The sequence below is a fragment of the Empidonax traillii genome, unplaced genomic scaffold (genome assembly GCF_003031625.1).
Source record: "Empidonax traillii isolate 1590-97213 ecotype Southwest subspecies unplaced genomic scaffold, ASM303162v1 scaffold1076:size291582, whole genome shotgun sequence".
In the NCBI taxonomy this organism is placed as follows: domain Eukaryota; kingdom Metazoa; phylum Chordata; class Aves; order Passeriformes; family Tyrannidae; genus Empidonax; species Empidonax traillii.
The window spans coordinates 161,751-178,907 of NW_020956269.1; the positions used below are offsets into that span (position 1 = coordinate 161,751).

The 17,157-nt window shown below is 43.3% G+C and overlaps 1 protein-coding gene across 1 annotated transcript in view; it reads left to right on the forward strand.

The window, feature by feature from the left end:
- Nucleotides 1-17,157, forward strand: part of LOC114068512 (guanine nucleotide-binding protein G(q) subunit alpha) — a 152,621-nt gene that overhangs the window by 62,124 nt on the left and 73,340 nt on the right. The window contains exon 3 of the mRNA XM_027904687.1: nucleotides 9,600-9,754. Within this exon, the coding sequence (XP_027760488.1) occupies nucleotides 9,600-9,754 (155 nt within the window). The remainder of the gene's footprint in view (nucleotides 1-9,599; nucleotides 9,755-17,157) is intronic.

Below are 17,157 nucleotides of genomic sequence, written 5' to 3' on the forward strand. Positions count from 1 at the left end.
GTGATGAGGTCACCCCTGAGCCTCCTCTTCTCCAGACTAAACAACCCCAGCTCCCTCAGCCTCTCCTCATAGGACTTGTGCTCAAGTCCCTTCACCAGCCTCGTTACTCTTTTCTGGACCTGCTCCAGCACCTCAATGTCTTTCCTGAACTGAGGGGCCCACAACTGAACACAATACTCAAGGTGTGGCTTCACAAGTGCTGAGTACAGGGGAAGGATCGCTTCCCTGCTCCTGCTGGCCACACTGTTCTTGATGCAGGCCAGGATGCCATTGGCCTTCTTGGCCACCTGGGCACACTGCTGGCTCATGTTCAGCTTCCTGTCAATCAGTAACCCCAGATCCCTTTCCACCTGGCTGCTCTCCAGCCACTCTGTCCCCAGTCTGTAGCACTGCAGGGGGTTGTTGTGGCCAAAGTTCAGGACCCTGCACTTGGCCTTGTTGAACTTCATCCCGTTGGAATCAGCCCAACTCTCCAGTCTATCCAGGTCCCTCTGCAGAGTCCTCCTACCTTCCGGCAGGTCGACACTCCCTCCCAATTTGGTGTTGTCTGCAAATTTGCTTATGATGGACTCAATCCCATCATCTAAATCATTGATAAAGATGTTAAACAGGACTGGGCCCAGCACTGATCCCTGGGGGACACCACTGGTGACTGGCCACCAGCTGGATGCAGCCCCGTTCACCACCACTCTCTGGGCCCAGCCATCCAGCCAGTTCTTAACGCAGCAGAGAGTGCCCCTGTCCAAATCATGGGTTGCCAGCTTTTTCAGGAGTATATTATGGGAGACAGTGTCAAAGACTTTGCTGAAGTCCAGGTAGACTGCATCCACAGCCTTCCCCTCCTCCACCAGGTGGGTCACCTGATCATAAAAGGAGATCAGGTTGGTCAGACAGGATCTGCCCCTCCTAAACCCATGCTGGCTGGCTCTGATCCCTTGTCCATCCTGTAGGTGCTGTGTGATTGCACTCAGGATGATCTGCTCCATAACCTTGCCAGGCACTGAGGTCAGGCTGACAAGCCTGTAGTTTCCTGGGTCCTCCTTGCAGCCCTTTTTGTAGATCGGAGTGACATTTGTCAACTTCCAATCATCTGGGACCTCCCCAGAGAGCCAGGACTGTTGGTAAATGATGGAGAGCAGCTTGGCAAGGTCTTCCGCCAGCTCCCTCATCACCCTAAGGTGGATCCCATCTGGTCCCATGGACTTGTGTGGATCCAGGTGGCTCAGTAAGTCACTGACTATTTCCTCCTGGAATACAAGGGGGTTATTCAGCTTCCTGTCCCTGTCTACCAGCTCCAGAGGACAGTTGTCCTGTGGGCCATCTGTCCTACTGGTGAATACTGAGGCAAAGTAGGTGTTTAGTACCTCAGCCTTCTCCTCATCCCTGTTAACTATGTTCCCCTCCAAGTCCAACAAGGAATGGAGGTTTTCTTTGCCCCTCCTTTTGTTATTAATGTATTTATAGAAGCACTTTTTGTTATCCTTAACAGAAGTAACTAAATTGACTTCAAATTGCACTTTTGCCTCTCTAATTTTCTTTCTGCATGACGTAGTTATACTCCTAAACTCATCCTGAGTAGCCAGCCCTATTTTCCATAGTCTGTAAGCTCTCTTTTTATCCCTGATTTCCTTCAGAATCTCCCTGTTCAACCAAACTGGTCGTCTACCTCGACGGCTTGCCTTTTGGCACACTGGTACAGCCTGTTCCTGTGCATTTGAGACTTCCTTCTTGAAGCACGTCCATCCCTCCTGCACCCTCTTGTTTTCAAGGGTTTTTCTCAGGGTATGCTCTGGACCAGTCTTCTAAACAGGCCAAAATCTGCCCTCCGGAAGTCCAGTGTGGAGGTTTTATTGGTGGCCTTCCTTGTGTCCCTGAGTATTGCAAACTCTATTATTTCATGGTCGCTGTGCCCCAGGTGGCATCCGACCACTACATCTCCCACCAGCCCCTCTCTGTTTGTAAACAACAGGTCTAGTGGGGCCCCACCCCTGGTAGGTTCATTTACCAGTTGGAGCAGGAAATTATCCTCTATACACTCCAGGAATCTCTTAGACTGCCTCTTCTCTGCCATGTTTAGCTCCCAGCAGATATTCGGCAGGTTGAAGTCACCCACAAGAATGAGGGCTGGCGATTTTGTGACATCTGCCAGCTGCTTGTAGAATAATTCATCCCTTTCATCATCCTGGTTGGGTGGTCTATAACAGACTCCCATTAGGATGTCAGCCTTCCCCCTGATTCTGATCCATCCAATCCCTTTCCGGTCACTGCCCCAGTTCTGCCCTCAGGCATGCCTTTTGGGAGCTGAGTCTGGGGGAGTTTCAGGACCCCCTCTTCCTCATCTTCATCTTCATCAAAGCATGTGCAGTTCTTGGAGGCTTTCCAAAGCTCTGAGCCTGAAGGTCATTGTGTCTATGTCTATATCTTCTTGCACAGATTTTAGGGTGTTCTCTACAGTTCTACCTTGAAAATGAGACTTAACAAGCTAATGGAATTTAGGTGGATTGATATGGGAATTGGACAACAGGGTTGGCTATGTGTAACTATTGTGTTAAGGGTAAGGGATTAAATGCAGTTAACGTTAAAATCTACGTTCACTACACAACTACTAAAATCTACAAAAATTAAAAAATCAAAAACCCTAAGGCAACATTATCTATAAACACTCAGCCCTATCACCACCATCATTAAGCTCTAGAGAATCAAGACCCTGCCACCTCTCCCTCCTTTCCTCCCTTCTGAGGAACTTCTAGTCATTCATTGCCCCACTCCAATTGTGTGACTCATCCCACCATGTCTCCCTGTTGGAAACTATGTCATAGTTTTCCAGCTGTACCATGGATTCCAGTTCCTCCTGTTTGTTGCCCATGCTGTGTGCATTGGTGTAAATGCACTTCATTAGGGCTATCAATCCTGCTGTCTTTTCAGGGAGAGAAGCTCTAATTCCTGCATGACCATTCTCAGGCACTTCTGCGGCTTCTAACTTATCATTAACCTTTGCATCCTTGCTGCCACGTGGATATCCATCCCCTACCTCTTCCAAGATGGCAGACAAAAGGACCTCTCTAGCACACCATCCCTCAAATAGTGGTGTGCTGCCCCCAGGTATATCTCCAAGGATCCTGGTTTTACATCCTTCTCCCTTCAAATCTAGTTTAAAGCTCTCTCAACAAGTCCCACTAACTCCTGTACAAAGATCCTTTTTCCCCTTTGAGACAGGTGTGCCCCATCTGTTGCCAGCAGGCTTGGTGTCATGTAAACTGACCCATAATCAAAAAACCCACAATTCTGCTGGCAACACCAGTCTTGGAGCCAGGTATTCATCTGTATGATTTTCCTGTTTCTACCCCCATCATTCCCTGCAACTGGCAGCATAGAGAACACTACTCATACTCCAGATCCCTCAACCAGTTGTCCCAAAGCCCTGAGGTCCCTTTTTGTTGTCCTTGGACTTTTTGTTTTGACTTCTTAGTTGCCCACCTAGAAAAAAACAGTAGTGGATAATAATCAGAAAGCCGTACCAAGTTGGAGAGTTTCTTGGTAATGTCCCTTACCCATGCCCCAGGGAGACAGCAAACTTCCCTATGCATTGGGTCCGGTTGGCATATTGAGCCCTCTGTTCCTCTCAGAAGGGATATACCAATGACAACTACCCTTCTTTTTTTCTTGACTGAGGCGGTCATGATGCAGTAGTTAGACTGACTCACCCTAGGCAACCCCTCTGAGCTGGATGGACCTTCATCCAGTTTTGTCATGTGCCTGGCCTTCAAGTTCCAAAACCTCATACCTATTGTATAAGGGCACCTGGGAAGGTGAGGTAGGTCAGGAGGATATTTGCCTGCCACCTCAAGCAGAGATCAAATTCTATTCCCCCTCCATCTCTTAGGTTCCCTCTTTCTGTCTGGTGGCAAGAGGGTAAGGGATCCTTCACTTCTTGTGGTTCAGCCAGCTGGTGTATTTGCCTCAGGGATGGTAGAGAGTGGTCCCACCAGTCAATATCTTCCTCAAAGTCCCTAATACTTCTTAACGTTTGATAATGCATTGAATCACGATCCCAGTGGGGGTGAGAGGGACTGAGACATGAACTCAGTAAGAGAGGGGAGCTGAGAACTTTACTGAAAGGATGCAGCCTTTTATAACCTTTCACAGACATGAAAACATTCCTTATGAGGCAAAACTTCCTTATAAGGCAAAACCTGTGACGGCAGCATCTGATTGGTTGCTGGCTGTTACCTGGGGACCTGTCAGGCTTTCAGGGTAGCAGCTCTATTCCTGTAATGAGTTGCTCTGTGCTCTGTGCTCTGCTTAGCCCAAAGCTTGCTGGTCCTGGATGCCTTGAGCCTACATTAATCCCCACAAACCTTTCCACCTGCTCTCTTAGCTCCACCACCAGGATGAGTATATCATCCACTTGATCATACCTTACACAGCTTTCATCTCTACTGCTGTACAATACCAGTGCCAGGCTCTGGCTTTCCCTGCAGTCTGAGACCTGGACAGTTGCATGTTTTTGTGGGGGCTCCATTAGTGTTGCCGCATCTTTTCTGGTGAGTGCTGAGGACATGGCTCCTTGCTGAGTGGTTACCATACCTGGGCTCCTCCTGAGAGGGCAATGACCATCAGTGGAGCTCTGGAGCCACTAGGGTGACTGAGCCCTCCCTATGCACCCTTCCTTGCAAACTGCCCATGCCAGGCCCTGCTTATGTGCCACATCCTGTTTGCCTGCCCTGGTTGCCAAGCTCCCTGGAGCCATTTAAATTTCCCATGTTTGCCCCTGTCAATGCCCACTCTACGTCAGCCTCGCTTGGGAGAGCTGCTCATTTCCAGCAGGTCTCTCTGCTCTTGATCAGATTTTCCTGACTCTAGGAACCCCCTGCCTAGCTTGTTCTGCTCGTCTCAGCAACTGACCTTTTCAGAGGTTTCATAAGGAACACATTCCTCATCTGTTCAAGACAGTGAAATAGATCCTACTCTCCTTGAATGTTACACCTATTTCAATTATGTGCAGGCTTGCAGAAGAGTCTTTATCATTTGCTCTTGATTTGGTAGGTCCAAGGAAAAAGAAAAGAAGGGCAAAGGATTGATGAAGATTTCCTCCAAAGCTACATATCTTGCTATACAGCCCAGTAAGGCAAGGTATTTGCATGTACTACAGTTGTAGATTACAAGTCATCAGGGTCCAGACCTGTAAATGACTCATGACTTTGGTTGACTAGCATAAATAATTGTTTCCCCTATAAGCAAGAGCTACATTCTCAAGAAATTAATCACTTTGGGGTTTTAGTCCTCCCAAGACAGGAGAGAAAGAGTCATGGTCATGATGATGACTTTTTGTACTGACTTTCATTCAGCTTCCAGACTGCTTGGATCTGATTTCTTGACATTGTTGTCAATTATGCAGTCTATGTGAATTATACCATGCTGAGGTGGGTTGACCTTGGCTGGATGCCAGGTGCCCACCCAGCCGCTCTATCACTCCCCTTCCCAGCCAGACAGGGGAGAGAGTAAGGTGGAAAAAACCAACTCGTGGGTTGGGATAAGGCAGTTTATTTAAAGGAACAGCAAAGCAGAAGCTTGCGTGCGCAACAGTGAAGCAAAGTGAAAGATAGCACAGTTAATTCTCTACTTCCCATCAGCAGCGATAGTTGGCCACTTCTGAGAAGCAGGGCTTCAGCACATGTAACGGTTTCTCAACAGGCAGCCATTGGAGACAATGAATGCCTGCTTTCCTGCTCCTTAGCTTTTATATCTGAGCTGACGTCATATGGTATGGAATATCCCCTTGGTTAGTTTGGGTCAGATGGCCTACTTGGGTCCCCTCCCAGGATCTTGCCCTCGATTGAGGAAGGAATGTTACAGTGCTGATGCTATGCTCAGCAGTAGCCAAAACACTGGTGTGTTATTGACACCCTTCTAGCTACCAATGGAAAGCCCAGCACTGTGAGGGCTGCTATGGGGAAATGAACTCCAACTCAACCAGACCCAATACACATGCAGACCTACCTAATATAGAATCATAGAATTACAGAATGGTTTGGGCTTAAAGGGACCTTAAAGATCATCTAGTTCCCATGCCTCTGCCATGGACAGGGACACCTTCCACTAGACCAGGGTTCTCAGAGCCCCTTGCAGCCTGGCCTTGAACGCCTCCGGGGATGGGGTAGCCACAGGTCCTGTGGGCAACCTGTTCCAGTGCCTCATCACCCTCACAGTAAAGAATTTCTTCCTAATACCTAATCTAAACCTGTCTTCCTTCAGTTTAAAGCCATTCCCCCTTGTCCTATCACTACATGTTTTTATAAAATGTCCCTCTCCAACTTTCTTGTACGCCCTGTTTAGGTACTGGAAGGCCACTATAAATTGTCCTTGGATCCTTCTCTTCTCCCAGCTGAAAACCCCCAACTCTCTCAGCCTTTCTTCAGGCTTCATTATGCTTGATGATTTAGTTTTTGGCAGGCCAAACACTACAACATTTGTTCTAGGTTTGGGAAATCCTGTTACAAAATGGAAAATATTTGCTAAGATTTTTTTCCCATGTGAGAGATATTCTTTAAATGGGCATCTTAAAATCAATTAGTCCAGGCAGACTATTGATATGAAAAGAAAGAATGATTCACATGCAAAAATGTTCACTGTGGAGCCTGCGACCCAACCACAGACACGTTTTCCCAACTGGAAGGAACCCCTTCTCCCTGGAAGCGAGAGAGTCCCTTTTTTCCACCCCTGGCAATGACGTGAGGTGATATCAAATAACTTAAGTTCCCCCTCCCACTGATCTGGGCCACAACCAGGACAGAACCTTATAGATTAAAAAAATATATATATTTTTAATTGAAATTAGGGGGGAAATAATATTGCCAGAAAGACCTGTATAAAACTATAATATTCTTCAAGCTCAGAATTAGTTTTTAACATTGTCAGAAATTTTCTGAAGGGAATGATGAAGAAGGAGAAAAGATAGATCTTTTGGTATTCTCTATCACTCTGATTTCCTGGTTTCAGAAACATAAAATCATTGTTAGAAAATACTTCTAATAGTATTCCAGGAAATTTCAGTTTTCTTTGACTGGGATAATTTTTTATAATACCTATAGAAATCAAGAAATTCCTAAAAATTAAAGATTGATGTGGTTTTCCAAAGATAATTGAATGTTTTTATAAGATCTATGGGAAATAATGTGCAAATTGTTACAGGTATTCTTATATCCTTAGAAGGACATGGAAAACATTATTTGAGTGCTGATGTCAAAAGTGTCAGAACATCTAGATTTTGTTTGCAGAACATTACAGCTTAACTAGTAATACATTTTAATTACCAAGTTGAATTTGGTGGTACCTGTAGAATCCTTCAGTTTTATTTTTTTTGTTTATTTGTTTCACTGCTTTGATCTTTCTTTTTGGTGTTCCAAAAAGAAAGAAATCTCAGATTATACAGTTTTCTAAGGAGCAGTAGCTTTATTATTTTGTTTCAAGTAATGTCTATTTTTGGGTACAGCAAAAAGTATCAGTGAAGACTAAGAAGTACTGGATAAAGTTTATACTGCAGAAACTGGATGAATGATTAGTCCTCAGATTTTTCATGCAAGCAATTTAAGTGCTAAGATCAAAAGTACTGTTCCAGAATTGATATTATATTAGTGGAAGGAAACTAAAACCAGTAATTAGCAGTAGTAACACCACACATCATGCATGGTTGAGTCTTTTTCTGCATTAAATTTATGCTTCTGCATCTCATTAAACTTCAGTAGAATTACTTTTGGCTTTTACCAGAGCAAATGAGAAAATAATTAGGCCAATAGATGAGGTCCTGGTTTTAAATCTGTCTCTTTGATCAGAAATTAGAAGCTGGTTAAAGATTCTGACTGACAGAGACTTGGAGAAAGAAAGAAAAATTGTAATCTGCAGCAAAGTATAGTACCTCTGGGGAACAAGAAGACATAGCCTAGACATAGCATAAAGACTTGAAATCTGTGTGAAGGGTTATTACTTTTTTTTTTTTTTAAGAAAAGAAACATTGTTGTGAAGAGTTGTATGTCAGTAGGATACAAGTAGTCACGAGTCTACCCAAGTCTACGCAGTGAACGAGAAACAGTTTTCACAGAGGAAATAATGTTTATTTTAAAAGGCTGAACTAGATTTCTGATGAATACACATCATTGCCATATACTGAACTTCATTTCAGAGGTTTTGCCACATAGTCCAAAGTCATATTAGTTCTAGGGCAGGACATACAGAACTGGCAAATTAAACAATTTTAAATCTTGGGCTATTTTGTAGTAATTATATGTCTAAATTAATAACTGAATAAAGTAATTGCCTTTTATGATGTTACTGTTGTATAATACTTGAGCATCTGTCAGTTATGTTGAATTTCCAATGAAAGCTTAAGAGCAACTTTTGAATACTGAGTCAGTTTTTTAGCTCTGTTAGCATTTTGATATCAGCTGGCCATACTTTCAGAGCTCAAGAACAATAAAAGAAATAATATCTGAATATACTGTTGTATCAGTTTGTCATAAGTAGTGACAAAATACTTGGGGCATCCTTCTTTTGGAAGAATACAAAGCCAATTGAACACATAACTGAGCTTGAGAAAAAAAAATATCCTCCTGTTTCACAAGAATATTGGCTTGTGCTTAGTAGAATACCATTTTTTTGTTATTTTGTTATGAGATAGTACAGATCCTTCATTATCTGTCCAGTTTTGGGATGGGTGAACATGCTGTTACAGAAGAAAATATGCTTTGTTAGAACTTGGAGATTTGGGTTCTTATAATAGAGAGCATATGTTCCCCATATCTTGAAGACAAACATTTTTCACATTGAACTTGGGGTTCTTGATTTCCACATGAGTAGACAAGAGTTGCAGGTAGAAAATTTTGTTAAGTAATGAGCAGTAACACCTTCTGGACTGTCTAAAAAGAGGAGTGACAGGTTGTATGTGTGTAAACAGGATAAATTCCTTTAAAAATAAAAAAACTAGTCATTTTCATATGCACTTACCTGATTTAAAATGCAAAGGGATTTGTGTCCTTGCTGATATGTGTCTAGTCTGAAATGTAGACTAGCTTTGAGAATAAAATCCCTTGTTCTTTTTGTTTGACTATGTTTTCATCTGTTCTTTTTCTCTCTTAGTGTATATATATATAAATGCATCTCTTTAAAAGACAAATTTTCTCCCTCCTTCCTATTCTTTTGCTCCCATCAGTCTTACTCTGCCAAGTTGTTTAGGTAGTTATCATTTAAAAATCAAGTATATGCCCTAAAATTGTACCTGAAAAATGAAAACTTTCTTAAAAATTAGCTTAATTGAATATAAATTTTCATGTGAACATTTTATCAATTTCAGCTAAATAATACTGGATTAGGATAAGCTTATTCTGAAATAAGGGCCCATATACTCATTTATTAATTCACTTTCTCTCATATCATCCCTATTACTATTTTTCTTAGTTTGAACACAACATCATTCATTCATAGCCTCACATTGGTGAGATGGCCAGTCTGAAAAATTATTCCTGTTAATCACATTCCCAATATATGAACTATTTGTAAACATAGAAAATGAAGTAAATGTAATTGTTTTCTTTGTTTCAAATTAGGCTCGTGCACAGTTAGTTCGAGAAGTCGATGTAGAGAAGGTGTCAACTTTTGAGAACCCTTATGTAGATGCACTGAGAAGTTTATGGAATGACCCTGGAATCCAGGAATGTTATGACAGACGACGAGAATATCAGTTATCAGATTCAACAAAATAGTAAGTATATAGTGGTTACAAACAACTGTATATTATTTTCTTTCTAACAAATTAGTTCTTACTTTTTATCTTTGTATACTCTGTGTACATACATGTACAACTTTTTGTGTGTGTGTGTACAAGTATCTGTGTGTGCATACGTATTCAGCACAAACATGCACTTAATAATGTGAATGTAAAGGCTACTGTAAGGAAGGTAGTGTGTTTGTTTCCCAAAACATAAGCCTATGATAATTTAAAATCTTACATTAGGTTTATACTAGGGAAGTGCAATCAAGGGTAGACTTCTATGCAATTCATAAAAATTACAATGCCCTTGAACATCTGTTTTCATAGTTTTCTCCTTTACCCTTGTCTTTCCCTTCTCCCCTTTTTTTTTCCTTTTTCCCTTTCTCTTTTGTGATCCTGATGATGAGGTAAATAGTATCAAGCAAGTGCTATTGTGTTTTGTTCAACTGCCTTTCCCATGTACAAACAAGACCTAATCTTGAAAGAATATGACTGCCAAGAAGGCAAGCACATAACTGAAGAGACTTCAGTTTGTAAAGGGTGGAAAGCAAAGCATTTTAGGTTAAATCCTATTTGTTATAGATCAATAATGAAAATGCATGTGACTAAGCTTGATCTTGAATGGTACACATGTACTCTCTCGTGGCAGGATTCTGATAAAATAGCAATGGAATTTACCATTGGACCCTGAGCATTGTCTAAATGTCATCTTCAAGAAATTCAGTTGCTCTGAGTTATATAGCTCTGGTAAAATTTTTCATCTGCTAAAAAAAGTAGGATTATGGTAGAGCAGGATGATCTTTTGGTATTGCCCACTAGAAAAAGAGTTAGCATACTTGGTTATTAAAACTGTGGCAAAAACTTCCATGGTCTCCACTGGAACTTTTAGATTAGCTATGAAAATCAATCTTACATACATAAGAAACTGAAAGGCATCATGAAGGTCCCATTAAAGTCAATGGAACATGGCCATACACAGAAGTCTGGAGTGAGATTTATCTGCACAGTAGTCTGAGGGTCCTTATCTTGCACAATCCTTTATACATGATTGAGTCAAGACAAACTTAAAAATATCTTACCGATGCAGTTCAGGCAGCTAGAGAGCTACTATTGCATGAATTAGGTCTTCTCAGATTTGCTCCAATACCCTGTTATTACCACACCACATTCTGCTTCTGCTTTATCAGCCTCACAAACAGGATTCCTATAGTTCTATGCAGTATACTGTCCCATAGAGCTGGTTACCTTCCCAATTGTAGGGGGGCTATAAGGTGGTTTCAGTTAGAAACTACTAGAAGTTTCACTGTCCTATGAAAAGAGCCAATGATAGCCAGCTCCAGGAGGGACTTTCCTGTTGCTGGTTAAGGCTGAGCCAATTAGAAGTAATGATATAATACTTCTGTGATAACATATTTAAGAAAAGAGGAAGAGAAGGTTTGTTGAGCAGAAAAATTCCAGCCCAGAGAAGAGCGGAGGAGAACGTGGGATAACAAGCAGACTCCAAGGTCAGAGTAGCGGGGGAATAGGAGAGGCCCGGGGAGGCCTCCCTCTCCCCCTCCAGCAGGGGAAAGACTGAAAGCTGAGGCCCCTGCAGCCTGTGGAAGACTATTGGGATGCAGAGACCCCTCTCTGCAGCTCATGGAGGAGCCTATGCTGGAACTGGTGGATGCATAAAGGAGACTGTGACCCTGTGGGAGGCCTAAGATGGAGCAGAGTCCTGCAGGAGACCTGTGACCCATGGAGAGGAAAACTCATGCTGAAACAAGTTTTCCCAGGTAGGACTTGGCCAGAATAACCCATGGGGCAGCAGATTGAAGAGAACTGTTGCCCGAGGGGTGGATAGACCCATGGAGAGAGGTCCATCAAAGACTGTCTCCTGTGGGGAGGGACCCCACAGAGGCAGGGGAAAGACTCAGAACAATCGGGGTGCAAAGACACCCCCCTCCCTCCCCACACCCAATGGAGGAGTAACCCACAAGACAGCAGATTGGCAAGAACTGCTGTCCGAGGAGTGGACTCAAACTGATTGCAAACCCCTGTCCCCCTGCACTGCTGGCGGGAGGAGGAAGAACTTGGAAGAAAGAGGAGGGGGGAGAAGGTGTTTGTTTAAGACTGTTTTATTTCTCACTCTCTTAGTTTTATCTTGTTAGCAATAAATTTAGGTTCTATCCCCTCTGAGTCTGTTTACCAGTGAAAATTATTTAGTAAGCGAGTCTCCCAGTTCTTATCTCTACTAAGGAATTCCTCTGCTTTTTTTTTTTCCTCCCCTCTGTCAAGTGGCAGAGAGAGAGTGATTTCAGTGCTGTAGCAGCTTTTGGTGGGTATTTGAAATCCAACCACGGTCAAAACCACCACACCAATCTATCACTTTTATTACTTGTATATGTATATTTTGGTGTACATTGGTTCAAAATACAGCAAAATTTCTCTTGTATTGCATGGATTCTCAGTGTCCTCAAATATACAATATTATGTTTTATTTTTCAATGGTAATAAAGCTAAAAACCATAGGAAATTAATATAAGTGATAATTTTTAGGGTACATAAGTAGCAAAAGAACATTTTAGAGACAAATTAGGCTGACAATACTTTCTGATTGTTTTAATTTTGAAATGAACAGCAAACATAAGTAGAAGGTGAAACAGAGCTTTTCTTATACTTTGAATTTGTTTTATTTGTATGTCCTAACTTTGATTCCATGGTAGATATAATATTGATTTCAAAACTGAAATAAATACATTTATTTTAATGTTTACCTTAGAGGAATACAATGAAATTAGTAAAAATTAGTAAGTCTCCAAAGTAGGAAATAAGCATCTGATGCTATTGTGGGTTTGTTTTGGGTCACTTTTTCTCACCCCCCACACAATTGCTATAAGTTGAGAGAAGGTTTATGCAGACAAAAGCAATCTGATTGGGGAGAATAATATTAAAATTTATTACTAGTAAGATAAAAACAAAAGAACTATATATACAACAATTCTAACTAGGCAAAAGTGTTATGTATTTACAGAAATATCCCTCCCTTCTTGTATCAGTTCAGGACGAGAAGCTACAGGTCTTTCAAATAATTTTGCAGTTCTTTGAAAGTCCCTCTTCTATTATCTCTAGGACGACTGCTCCGATTCATCGCAGCTGGAACTGTCTTTTCTTTCTATGCCGACCTCAGGGCTGGGCCTATCCCCTCTTGGGCTAAGACCGGAGGCTGGGGGTTACCCAGGTCCTGTGGGCTCTTCCATGGACTGCAAGGGGACACTTGTCTTACCATGGATCTTCACCACAGGGTCACAAGGGATAATGGCTTTTGAGTCCACCCCTGTTTCTTGTGGGGTCCCTCCTCACAAAGGCAGTCCTTGATGGACCTCTCTAGCGTGAGTCCACCTTCGGGCAACAGTTCTTCCATTCTCTGCTGTCCCTTAGGGTCACAAATTCAGCTGCACCAGCATGGATCCCTCACTGGGATCACACAAATCCTACCTGGGCCGACTTGCTCCATCATAGGTCTCTCTCTCCATGGGCCCCAGGTCTCCAGCAGGACTCTATTTCATCTTAGGCCTCCCACAGGGTCACATCTTCTTCATGCACTCCTCTGCTCCAGTGTGGGCTCCTTCATGAGCTGAAGAGGGTCTCCTCACTTAGTAATCTTCCACAGATGGCAGGGGTTTTAAGTTTTCAGTCTTTGCTGAAGGGAGAGAGAGAGAGAGAGGGAGGAGTTCCCCCCCTTCAGGCTGCTCTTCTCTCTCCTGCGGCTGCCAGCTTTGATCTTGGAGGCTCTGTTATCTCTCTGCTGGAATTCCTTTTGCAGCATTTCTCATCCATGTTCTTCTCTAAAGTTTTTTTTTTCCCTACTCTGTTACAGGAGAGAAGGGGGTCTGGCCCCCCCTCGCCTGGGTCAGACTTGGCCCGGGGGCGGGGGGCAGATGCCTGGGCCCAACAGACCCAGCTGCTATGCTGGTTCTTCCATTTTCTTCTGTGCCCCTGACTTCACTTCCATTTTCTTAAATATGTAATTGGCAGAGGCGTTACTAAAACTTTTGATTGGCTTTGCTCTGGAAATTCACCTGGAAAAAACTATTTTCAACCTCGGGGCAGGGCAAGTCAGTAAACCCATGACAGATGGGTCTTCAGATCAAATTGTGCTGAATATCTTAGATTTGACCTAGTTCTAATGAAATCATCACCATAGTAGATCTTTTGAGTAGTATTAAAATTGTATAGCTCATTAATGAGCTACAGAAATAAAATTTTCATGCATTTTCTTCCAAAAGGGAAATGTATTAGTTGATTGGTTATTTTTAAAGCTCAACATATGTAGCCATTTAACATAATTTATCTCAGATTTTGTAGATTTTAATTATAGTAGATAAGAGGTTTTTTTGTGGTGTTCTGCAAAAATTGTTTTAGAACAAGTAATAAAGCACTAGAATTATGAAGCACTATATATGAGTCTTTATATGAGCCTCTTATATATTTATGCTAACAAGTAGAATTTCTTCTATGTAAGTCCAAGAAAAGCATTTAGCAGAAACCAAAAAGCATTGTTTCAAAAATACAGTCCTCATGTTTAGGGATAAAACATTGTCCTGGTTCTGGCCAGTACGGGGTTGATTTTTGCAGTAACCAGGAGGGGGCGTGTCCAGGACCCTGAGGCTCACCACTTCACCTCATTGCCAGGGATGGGGCAAAGGACTCACTTCAGAGGAGAAGGAGTTCCTTCTGGTCGAGAAAGCATGGTGGATGTAAAGTGGTCAGGGTAGGGTGTTGACGGCTGCGGTTGTGTCCAGTAGGGCTCAGTAAGCATTTTTGCATGTGAATTTCTCTCTTTCGTACACTTTTGTTGTTAATATTGTTGTTCTTAGTGTTCATTTTCTTATCTCATTGCTGTTTCCAGTAAATTGTTCTTATATCAACCTGTTCTTATCTTTGCCTTTAGTGCCTCCAATTCTCCTCTCCATCCAGGGGAGAGGGAAAGAGTGATGGCAGTGTGGTTTGGCAAATCTCAGTGGGAGAACTAAATTGGGGAGTACCATTCCTAAACCACTACAAACATTTGAGGAAAATTTGCCAGCTTTAAGTCCCTATGCCACAAAGCAACAAAACCTAATGCTTGAAATTTGCTACTGGGATTGACAAAGTACTTGAAATAAGCATGTAGTGCTCACTGACTTGGTGTCTTGGTTTTGCTCTGGGTCAATTTACTCTCTCCCACACAATTATATTAAGTTGAGAGAAGGTTCATGCAGACAAAAGAGACTTGATTTGGGGAAAAATGGTATTAACATTTATTGCTAACAAGTTAAAACTAAAAACTCCCCCCTTTATATCAGTCCAAGGAGGAGAAGCAGTTTCTTTCTCCATTCTCGGAGCTCCAAGTTTCTTCAATAATTCTGCAGCACTCGCGTCGCAGTTGGAATTTTTTCTCTTTCTCTTTCTCTTTCTCTTTCTCTTTCTCTTTCTCTTTCTCTTTCTCTCTTGCTCTGTGTTAACCTCCAGGGCTGGGCCTACCCCCTCCTGGGCTAAGACCGGAGTCTGGGGGTTACCCAGGCCTTGAAGGTTTTCTCTTCCATGGGCTTGCAAGGGGACACTTGCTTACCATGGATCTTCTTCCACAGGATTACAGAGGATAATGGCTTATGAGTCCACCCCTGTTTCCTGTGGAGGTCTCTCCCCACGGGAGAACAGTCCTTGATAGACCTCTCCAACATGGGTCTAGCATGGATCCCTCACTTGGATCCTAAGCTTACCCGAGCTGTTCTGCTCTGGCGTAAGCCTCATCCCTCTCAGGGTCATAAATCTTCAACAGGAATTTACTTCATTTCAGTCCTTCTCATGAAGTCTCGTCTTCCTGGTACATCCACAAGCTCCTTTGTGAGTCGCATGAAGGTCTCCTCACTCCAACAAACTTCTACAGGTGGCAGGGATTATTTTTCAGTCTTTTCCCTGCTGAAGGGAGGGAACAAAAGGGGGGAGAAGCAGGCCCCCTTCGCACTTCTCTCTCCTGCTGTAGCTCTGACCTTAAATACTTTATCTCTTTGCCAGAATTCTTCTGCAGCGGTTTCTGTCCAAGTAGTCCCTGGCCCACCTTGAGGCCTGCCACCACCTCTTCTACATGGCTGCCACTCCTAATTTCAACTGTGCAACTAACCTTCTCTTCCGTTTTCTTAAATATGTAATTAGCAAAGGCGTTACTGGAACTTTTGATGGGCTTTTTGTGGTGGTTTTCCCCCAGCTGGCATGGGGATCCTGGAAGAGTTATAGTCAAGTAGGAACTTTTGCACAAGGCAGAAATAAGCCCAGATCCAGAAGATGTAACAATATGGTTTTCCAGTAAAATATGCTGAGTCATAGTTGGCTGACGTGCAGTTAGCAGAGTTATATAACATTATTAGTGGCCAATGAAGGGTTATTTATGTAATTTGGGGACCAATAAAGAGTTAACATGTGTAGCCTAAAAGTGTATAAAAACAGCAGCAGCGTGCAATAAAGTGTTCCAGCTTCTGGTTCCACAAGGGTTCGTGTCGTTACTCCCACCTCAACCGCGACATCTGGTGACCCCGGACGCGATCAACGGAGGAAGAACGAAGAGAAGAAGGAGTGAAAAGGATCTGGACTTTGCCACCACGCGAGCCCTGATCAGTGATTTGCAGAAGACGAAACGAAGAAGCAGCAAAGCAGACCCGGGGCCCACACTGCCTGCTGTGGCGGCTCTTGCCGCTGCTCTCCTGCCGAACTGAAAAGGGGAGGCTCCCGCCTTGCCTCTGCCTTCGGTTTTGCTACGGTGCAGCCTGTCTTTTGTGATCGTCTGCTGTAGCAGTCTAGCTTGCTTGCCTGGAACCGAGGAGACCAAACTCGGACTCTACCCTGCTGTTGCCGCTTTCCTTCTGAAAAACTCCGCTTCTGTTCCTGTTACTCTGCTTCCTATGCCTGCTGTTGCTAGGTAACAACAATTGTTCTTTCAGTTTTGTCATAGTTCTGATTTCAGCAAGGAATTTTTCTTTCCCTTCCTCCCTGCCTGTGTGCTCTGTGGATGAGCTATCAGGTGAACAAAAGAATCGGCCTGGTCACTAATGGCGGAGAGATTAGTCTCCTAGCAACGAAGGGGGAGGAGTTGGGGAGGGCTACTGGGGTGTGTGACTGGAATGGGGTGGAGGCTGGGGGGGAGCTCAGTCTCTCTGCCTTGAGGGGAGCTGCTGCAGGCTGCAGACACTGCCGGGTTTCTTTGTCTCTTTCCTGTCGGAGGGGAGTTTTTGCTGCTGCTCTCGGCTTAGCTGTTGCTGGCTGCAGGCCCTGCTTACAACGGACCCTAACCAGCTGAAGTTTGTGAGTTTTCTTCCATTGGGAGAACTTTCTGTTTTATTGTTGGGTTTTTTTCCTTCCCCTTCCCCCCCCCCCCC